Source organism: Mustelus asterias, unplaced genomic scaffold, assembly GCF_964213995.1.
Source record: "Mustelus asterias unplaced genomic scaffold, sMusAst1.hap1.1 HAP1_SCAFFOLD_2349, whole genome shotgun sequence".
In the NCBI taxonomy this organism is placed as follows: Eukaryota; Metazoa; Chordata; class Chondrichthyes; order Carcharhiniformes; family Triakidae; genus Mustelus; species Mustelus asterias.
This window is the reverse complement of record NW_027592294.1, coordinates 48425-58210: the sequence shown is the minus strand read 5'-3', so window position 1 is coordinate 58210 and position 9786 is coordinate 48425. Positions and strand designations below refer to the sequence as shown.

At 51.4% G+C, this 9786-nt stretch overlaps 1 protein-coding gene across 2 annotated transcripts in view; it reads right to left on the bottom strand.

The window, feature by feature from the left end:
- Window positions 1-231: 231 nt before the first annotated feature.
- The window catches only part of LOC144489604 (CD209 antigen-like protein C), a 53917-nt gene continuing 44362 nt past the window's right edge, over window positions 232-9786 (bottom strand). The window contains exons 6-8 of one of the 2 annotated variants that reach the window (XR_013496993.1): window positions 8115-8221; window positions 749-1089; window positions 232-619 (exon numbers count right to left, since the gene is read on the bottom strand). Coding sequence is in view for 1 of the 2 variants with exons in the window: in XM_078207470.1 (XP_078063596.1) it covers window positions 891-1089; window positions 8115-8221 (306 nt within the window). In the remaining variant the exon portion in view is untranslated. Of the gene's footprint in view, window positions 1090-8114; window positions 8222-9786 lie in introns of both variants that reach the window. The other variant, XM_078207470.1, reaches the window with a different exon arrangement.

The window sequence follows — 9786 nt, the reverse complement described above, 5'->3', positions numbered from 1 at the left end:
GAGGGATATAGAGAGAGGACACACTGGGGAACAGAGGGATATATAGAGAGGACACACTGGGGAACAGAGGGATATAGAGAGAGGACACACTGGGGGAACAGAGGGATATAGAGAGAGGATACACTAGGGAACAGAGGGATATAGAGAGAGGACACACTGGGGAACAGAGGGATATAGAGAGAGGACACACTGGGGAACAGAGGGATATAGAGAGAGGACACACTAGGGGAACAGAGGGATATAGAGAGAGGACACACTGGGGAACAGAGGGATGAGAGAGAGGACACACTGGGGAACAGAGGGATATAGAGAGAGGACACACTGGGGAACAGAGGGATATAGAGATAGGACACACTGGGGAACAGAGGGATATAGAGAGAGGACACACTGGGGAACAGAGGGATATAGAGAGAGGACACACTGGGGAACAGAGGGATATAGAGAGAGGACACACTGGGGAACAGAGGGATATAGAGAGAGGACACACTGGGGAACAGAGGGATATAGAGAGAGGACACACTGGGGGAACAGAGGGATATAGAGAGAGGACACACTAGGGAACAGAGGGATATAGAGAGAGGACACACTGGGGAACAGAGGGATATAGAGAGAGGACACACTGGGGAACAGAGGGATATAGAGAGAGGACACACTGGGGAACAGAGGGATAGAGAGGACACACTGGGGAACAGAGGGATATAGAGAGAGGATACACTAGGGAACAGAGGATTATAGAGAGAGGACACACTGGGGGAACAGAGGGATATAGAGAGAGGACACACTGGGGGATATATAGACAGTGGGGGGGGGCGGGGGGTTGATGATAAGGGTGGAGGGGGTGGGGGTATTTACACAATCCTGAGTCTCTCGTTCTGTGTCCCAGTCTCTCTTCAGGGACAATATTTCTCAAAGGCAGCTGCCCCGATGCTGGGTAGCGCCCGTTTCTCACAGATAAAAGCGAACTCCGAGGAACAGGTAACATCATTCCAGCCAAATACATCTTCACCGTTTTCTTTCGAAAATGTTCCACAGTGTTCATCATTATTCCAATTATCCGGTTGGTTCTTCAGCCAATGAGATTCACGGTGACTGTGGAAAAATAGCCATTAAATTCCTTTCAGAGTTAGGAAAATATTCCAACAAACCCGCATCGATCCCAAAATAATCCCACTGTCCCACTCTCTCCTCATAGCCCTGTATCAAACCTCAAACTAATCCCACTGCCCCACTCTCTCCTCATAGCCCTGTATCAATCCCAAACTAATCCCACTGCCCCACTCTCTCCCATAGCTCTGTATCAATCCCCAAACTAATCCCACTGTCCCACTCTCTCCCCATGGCTCTGTATCAATCCCAAACTAATCCCACTGCCCCACTCTCTCCCCATAGCCCTGTATCAATCCCCAAATTAATCCCACTGTCCCACTCTCTCCTCATAGCCCTGTATCAATCCCAAACTAATCCCACTGCCCCACTCTCTCCCCATAGCCCTGCATCAATCCCCAAACTAATCCCACTGTCCCACTCTCTCCCCATAGCCCTGTATCAATCCCCAAACTAATCCCACTGCCCCGCTCTCTCCCCATAGCCCTGTATCAATCCCCAAACTAATCCCACTGCCCCGCTCTCTCCCCATAGCCCTGTATCAATCCACAAACTAATCCCACTATCCCACTCTCTCCTCATTGCCCTGTATCAATCCCCAAACTAATCCCACTGCCTCACTCTCTCCACATAGCCCTGTATCAATCCCAAACTAATCCCACTGCCTCACTCTCTCCACATAGCCCTGTATTAATCCCCAAACTAATCCCACTGTTCCACTCTCTCCCCAGAGTCCTGTGTCAATCCCCAAACTAATCCCACTGCCCCGCTCTCTCCCCATAGCCCTGTATCAATCCACAAACTAATCCCACTATCCCACTCTCTCCTCATTGCCCTGTATCAATCCCCAAACTAATCCCACTGCCTCACTCTCTCCACATAGCCCTGTATCAATCCCAAACTAATCCCACTGCCTCACTCTCTCCACATAGCCCTGTATTAATCCCCAAACTAATCCCACTGTTCCACTCTCTCCCCAGAGTCCTGTGTCAATCCCCAAACTAATCCCACTGTCCCACACTCTACCCATAGCCCTTTATGAATGCTCAAACTAATCCCACTGCCCCACTCTCTCCCCATAGCCCTGTATCAACCCGAAACTAATCCCACTGTCCCACTCTCTCCCCATAGCCTTGTATCAATCGCAAATTAATCCCACTGCCCCACTCCCTCCCCATAGCTCTGTATCAATCCCCAAACTAATCCCACTGTCCACTCCCTCCCCATAGCCCTGTATCAATCCCCAAACTAATCCCACTGTCCCACTCTCTCCCCATAGCCATGTATCAATCCCAAACTAATTCCACCACCCCATACTCTCCCCATAGCCCTGTATCAATCCCCAAACTAATCCCACTGCCCCACTCTGTCCCCATAGCCCTGTATCAATCCCCAAACTAATCCCACTGCCCCACTCCCTCCCCATAGCCCTGTATCAATCCCCAAACTAATCCCACTGTCCCACTCTCTCCCCATAGCTCTGTATCAATGCCCAAACTAATCCCACTGCCCCACTCTCTCCCCATTGCCCTGTATCAATCCCAAACTAATCCCACTGCCCCACTCTCTCCCCATTGCCCTGTATCAATCCCAAACTAATCCCACTGCCCCACTCTCTCCCCATAGCCCTGTATCAATCCCCAAACTAATCCCACTGGCCCACTCTCTCCCCATAGCCCTGTATCAATCCCCAAACTAATCCCACTGGCCCACTCTCTCCCCATAGCCCTGTATCAATCCCCAAACTAATCCCACTGCCCCGCTCTCTCCCCGTGGCTCTGTATCAATCACAAACTAATCCCATTGCCCCACTCTCCCCCACACAGGCCTGTATCAATCCCCAAATGAACCCCACTGCCCCAATATTTCCCCACAGGCCTGTAGCAATCCCCAAACTAATCCCACTGCCCCAATATCTCCCCATAGACGTGTATCAATCCCCAAATTAATCCCTCTGCTCAACTCTCCCCCATAGCCCTGTATCAATCCCCAAATTAATCCCTCTGCTCAACTCTCCCCCATAGCCCTGTATCAATCCCAAAACTAATCCCACTGTCCCACTCTCTCCCCATAGCCCTGTATCAATCCCCAAACTAATCCCACTGTCCCACTCTCTCCCCATAGCCCTGTATCAATCCCCAAATTAATCCCTCTGCTCAACTCTCCCCCATAGCCCTGTATCAATCCCAAAACTAATCCCACTGTCCCACTCTCTCCCCATAGCCCTGTATCAATCCCAAACTAATCCCACTGTCCCACTCTCTCCCCATAGCCCTGTATCAATCCCCAAACTAATCCCACTGCCCCGCTCTCTCCCCATAGCCCTGTATCAATCCCCAAACTAATCCCACTGCCCCGCTCTCTCCCCATAGACCTGTATCAATCCCCAAACTAATCCCACTGTCCCACTCTCTCCCCATAGCCCTGTATCAATCCCCAAACTAATCCCACTGTCCCACTCTCTCCCCGTAGCCCTGTATCAATCCCCAAACTAATCCCACTGTCCCACTCTCTCCCCGTAGCCCTGTATCAATCCCCAAACTAATCCCACTGTCCCACTCTCTTCCCATAGCCCTGTATCAATCCCCAAACTAATCCCACTGTCCCCACTCTCTCCCCATAGCCCTGTATCAATCCCCAAACTAATCCCACTGCCCCACTCTCTCCCCATAGCCCTGTATCAATCCCAAACTAATCCCACTGCCCCACTCTGTCCCCATAGCCCTGTATCAATCCCTAAACTAATCCCACTGCCCCACTCTCTCCCCATAGCCCTGTATCAATCCCCAAACTAATCCCACTGTCCCACTCTCTCCCCATAGCCCTGTATCAATCCCCAAACTAATCCCACTGTCCCACTCTCTCCCCATAGCCCTGTATCAATCCCCAAACTAATCCCACTGTCCCCACTCTCTCCCCATAGCCCTGTATCAATCCCCAAACTAATCCCACTGTCCCACTCTCTCCCCATAGCCCTGTATCAATCCCCAAACTAATCCCACTGTCCTGCTCTCTCCCCATAGCCCTGTATCAACCCCCAAACTAATCCCACTGCCCCACTCTCTCCCGATAGCCCTGTATCAATCCCCAAACTAATCCCACTGTCCCGCTCTCTCCCCATAGCCCTGTATCAATCCCCAAACTAATCCCACTGTCCCACTCTCTCCCCATAGCCCTGTATCAATCCCCAAACTAATCCCACTGCCCCGCTCTCTCTCCATAGCCCTGTATCAATCCACAAACTAATCCCACTATCCCACTCTCTCCTCATTGCCCTGTATCAATCCCCAAACTAATCCCACTGCCTCACTCTCTCCACATAGCCCTCTATCAATCCCAAACTAATCCCACTGCCTCACTCTCTCCCCATAGCCCTGTATTAATCCCCAAACTAATCCCACTGTTCCACTCTCTCCCCAGAGCCCTGTGTCAATCCCCAAACTAATCCCACTGTCCCACACTCTACCCATAGCCCTTTATGAATGCTCAAACTAATCCCACTGCCCCACTCTCTCCCCATAGCCCTGTATCAACCCGAAACTAATCCCACTGTCCCACACTCTCCCCATAGCCTTGTATCAATCGCAAATTAATCCCACTGCCCCACTCCCTCCCCATAGCTCTGTATCAATCCCCAAACTAATCCCACTGTCCACTCTCTCCCCATAGCCCTGTATCAAACCCCAAACTAATCCCACTGTCCCACTCTCTCCCCATAGCCATGTATCAATCCCAAAACTAATCCCACTGCCCCACTCTCTCCCCTTATCCGTGTATCAAATCCTAAACTAATCCCACTGTCCCACTCTCTCCCCATAGCCCTGTATCAATCCCCAAACTAATCCCACTGCCCCGCTCTCTCCGCATAGCCCTGTATCAATCCACAAACTAATCCCACTGCCCCGCTCTCTCCCCATAGCTCTGTATCAATGCCCAAACTAATCCCACTGGCCCACTCTCTCCCCATAGCCCTGTATTAATCCGCAAACTCAACCCACTGCCCCGCTCTCTCCCCGTGGCTCTGTATCAATCACAAACTAATCCCATTGCCCCACTCTCCCCCACACAGGCCTGTATCAATCCCCAAATGAACCCCACTGCCCCAATATTTCCCCACAGGCCTGTATCAATCCCCAAACTAATCCCACTGCCCCAATATCTCCCCATAGACGTGTATCAATCCCCAAATTAATCCCTCTGCTCAACTCTCCCCCATAGCCCTGTATCAATCCCCAAATTAATCCCTCTGCTCAACTCTCCCGCATAGCCCTGTATCAATCCCCAAATTAATCCCTCTGCTCAACTCTCCCCCATAGCCCTGTATCAATCCCAAAACTAATCCCACTGTTCCACTCTCTCCCCATAGCCCTGTATCAATCCCCAAACTAATCCCAGTGCCCCACTCTCTCCCCATAGCCCTGTATCAATCCCCAAACTAATCCCACTGCCCCGCTCTCTCCCCATAGCCCTGTATCAATCCCCAAACTAATCCCACTGTCCCACTCTCTCCCCATAGCCCTGTATCAATCCCCAAACTAATCCCACTGTCCCCACTCTCTCCCCATAGCCCTGTATCAATCCCCAAACTAATCCCACTGTCCCACTCTCTCCCCATAGCCCTGTATCAATCCCCAAACTAATCCCACTGTTCCACTCTCTCCCCATAGCCCTGTATCAATCCCCAAACTAATCCCACTGTCCCACTCTCTTCCCATAGTCCTGTATCAATCCCCAAACTAATCCCACTGCCCCACTCTCTCCCCATAGCCCTGTATCAATCCCAAACTAATCCCACTGCCCCACTCTGTCCCCATAGCCCTGTATCAATCCCTAAACTAATCCCACTGCCCCACTCTCTCCCCATAGCCCTGTATCAATCCCCAAACTAATCCCACTGTCCCACTCTCTCCCCATAGCCCTGTATCAATCCCCAAACTAATCCCACTGTCCCCACTCTCTCCCCATAGCCCTGTATCAATCCCAAACTAATCCCACTGTCCCACTCTCTCCCCATAGCCCAGTATCAATCCCCAAACTAACCCCACTGTCCCACTCTCTCCCCATAGCCCTGTATCAATCCCCAAACTAATCCCACTGTCCCACTCTCTCCCCATAGCCCTGTATCAATCCCCAAACTAATCCCACTGTCCCTCTCTCTCCCCATAGCCCTGTATCAATCCCCAAACTAATCCCACTGTTCCACTCTCTCCCCATAGCCCTGTATCAATCCCCAAACTAATCCCACTGTCCCACTCTCTTCCCATAGTCCTGTATCAATCCCCAAACTAATCCCACTGCCCCACTCTCTCCCCATAGCCCTGTATCAATCCCAAACTAATCCCACTGCCCCACTCTGTCCCCATAGCCCTGTATCAATCCCTAAACTAATCCCACTGCCCCACTCTCTCCCCATAGCCCTGTATCAATCCCCAAACTAATCCCACTGCCCCACTCTCTCCCCATAGCCCTGTATCAATCCCCAAACTAATCCCACTGTCCCACTCTCTCCCCATAGCCCTGTATCAATCCCCAAACTAATCCCACTGTCCCACTCTCTCCCCATAGCCCTGTATCAATACCCAAACTAATCCCACTGTCCCCACTCTCTCCCCATAGCCCTGTATCAATCCCCAAACTAATCAAACTGTCCCACTCTCACCATAGCCCTGTATCAACCCCAAACTAATCCCACTGTCCCGCTCTCTCCATAGCCCTGTATGAACCCCAAACTAATCCCACTGTCCCGCTCTCTCCATAGCCCTGTATCAACCCCAAACTAATCCCACTGTCCCGCTCTCTCCATAGCCCTGTATCAATCCCCAAACTAATCCCACTGCCCCACTCTCTCCCCATAGCCCTGTATCAATCCCCAAACTAATCCCACTGTCCCACTCTCTCTCCATAGCCCTGTATCAATCCCCAAACTAATCCCACTGTCCCACTCTCTCCCCATAGCCCTGTATCAATCCCCAAACTAATTACCCTGCCCCACTCTCTCCCCATAGCCCTGTATCAATCCCCAAACTAATCCCACTGTCCCACTCTCTCCCCATAGCCCTGTATCAATCCCAAACTAAACCCACTGTCCCACTCTCTCCCCATAGCCCTGTATCAATCCCAAACTAAACCCACTGTCCCACTCTCTCCCCATAGCCCTGTATCAATCCCAAACTAAACCCACTGTCCCACTCTCTCCCCATAGCCCTGTATCAATCCCAAACTAAACCCACTGTCCCACTCTCTCCCCATAGCCCTGTATCAATCCCAAACTAAACCCATTGTCCCACTCTCTCCCCAAAGCCCTGTATCAATCCCAAACTAAACCCACTGTCCCACTCTCTCCCCATAGCCCTGTATCAATCACAAACTAAACCCACTGTCCCGCTCTCTCCCCATAGCCCTGTATCAATCCCAAATTAAACCCACTGTCCCGCTCTCTCCCCATAGGCCGGTATCAATCCCCAAACTAATCCCACTGTCCCACTCTCTCCCCATAGCCCTGTATCAATCCCAAACTAAAGCCACTGTCCCGCTCTCTCCCCATAGCCCTGTATCAAACCCCAAACTAATCCCACTGTCCCACTCTCTCCCCATAGCCCTGTATCAATCCCCAAATTAATCCCACAGTCCCACTCTCTCCCCATAGCCCTGTATCAATCCCAAACTAATCCCACTGTCCCACTCTCTCCCCATAGCCCTGTATCAATCCCCAAACTAATTACCCTGCCCCACTCTCTCCCCATAGCCCTGTATCAATCCCCAAACTAATCCCACTGTCCCACTCTCTCCCCATAGCCCTGTATCAATCCCCAAACTAATCCCGCTGCCCCACTCTCTCCCCATAGCCCTGTATCAATCCCCAAACTAATCCCACTGTCCCACTCTCTCCCCATAGCCCTGTATCAAACCCCAAACTAATCCCACTGCCCCACTCTCTCCCCATAGCCCTGTATCAAACCCCAAACTAATCCCACTGTCCCGCTCACTCTGGGGGGGATGCTGGGACTTACCTCACTGGGGTCCCATCGACCCATTTCCAATTGTTTTCACTCCCTTGATCCGTGAGTCCAATCAGATACTGCTGATTCTTCTCTGAGATCGAATTGGTTACAAAATTCTGCAGGAGAAACAATTTGGTGAGTTGGTGTCAGTGTCTCAACACTCACACACAGCTCCCTTTCGCTGTGTTTACTCTGTATCGAACCGCGTGCTGTACCTGTCCAGGGAGTGTTTGATGGGGGACAGTGCAGAGGGAGCTTTACTCTGTATCTAACCCCGTGCTGTCCCTGTCCTGGGAGTGTTTGATGGGGGACAGTGTAGAGGGAGCTTTACTCTGTATCTAACCCCGTGCTGTAACTGTCCTGGGAGTGTTTGATGGGGTCAGTGTAGAGGGAGCTTTACTCTGTATCTAACCCCGTGCTGTACCTGTCCTGGGAGTGTTTGATGAGGGACAGTGTAGAGGGAGCTTTACTCTGTATCTAACCCCGTGCTGTACCTGTCCTGGGAGTGTTTGATGGGGACAGTGTCGAGGGAGCTTTACTCTGTATCTAACCCCGTGCTGTACCTGTCCTGGGAGTGTTTGATGGGGACTGTGTAGAGGGAGCTTTACTCTGCATCTAACCCCTTGCTGTACCTGTCCTGGGAGTGTTTGATGGGGGACAGTGTAGAGGGAGTTTTACTCTGCATCTAACCCCTTGCTGTACCTGTCCTGGGGGTGTTTGATGGGGACAGTGTAGAGGGAGCTTTACTCTGTATCTAACCCCGTGCTGTACCTGTCCTGGGAGTGTTTGATGTGGACAGTGTAGAGGGAGCTTTACTCTGTATATAACCCCGTGCTGTACCTGTCCTGGGAGTGTTTGATGGGGACAGTGTAGAGGGAGCTTTACTCTGCATCTAACCCCTTACTGTACCTGTCCTGGGGGTGTTTGATGGGGACAGTGAAGAGGGAGCTTTACTCTGTATCTAACCCCGTGCTTTATCTGTCCTGGGAGTGTTTGATGAGGACAGTGTAGAGGGAGCTTTACTCTGTATCTAACCCCGTGCTTTATCTGTCCTGGGAGTGATTGATGAGGACAGTGTAGAGGGAGCTTTACTCTGTATCTTACCCCGTGCTTTACCTGTCCTGGGAGTGTTTGATGGGGACAGTGTAGAGGGAACTTTACTCTGTATCTAACCCCGTGCTGTACCTGTCCTGGGAGTGTTTGATGGGGACAGTGTAGAGGGAGCTTTACACTGTATCTCGCCCCGTGCTGTACCTGTCCTGGGAGTGTATGATGGGGACAGTGTAGAGGGAGTTTTACTCTGTATCTAACCCCGTGCTGTACCTGTCCTGGGAGTGTTGGATGGGGGAAAGTGTAGAGGGAGCTTTACTCTGTATCTAATCCCGTGCTGTACCTGTCCTGGGAGTGTTTGATGGGGGACAGTGTAGAGGGAGCTTTACTCTGTATCTAACCCCGTGCTGTACCTGTCCTGGGAGTGTTTGATGGGGGACAGTGTAGAGGGAGCTTTACTCTGTATCTAACCCCGTGCTGTACCTGTCCTGGGAGTGTTTGATGGGGGACAGTGTAGAGGGAGCTTTACTCTGTATCTAACCCCGTGCTGTACCTGTCCTGGGAGTGTTTGATGGGGACAGTGTAGAGGGAGCTTTACTCTGCATCTAACCCCGTGCTGTACCTGTCCTGG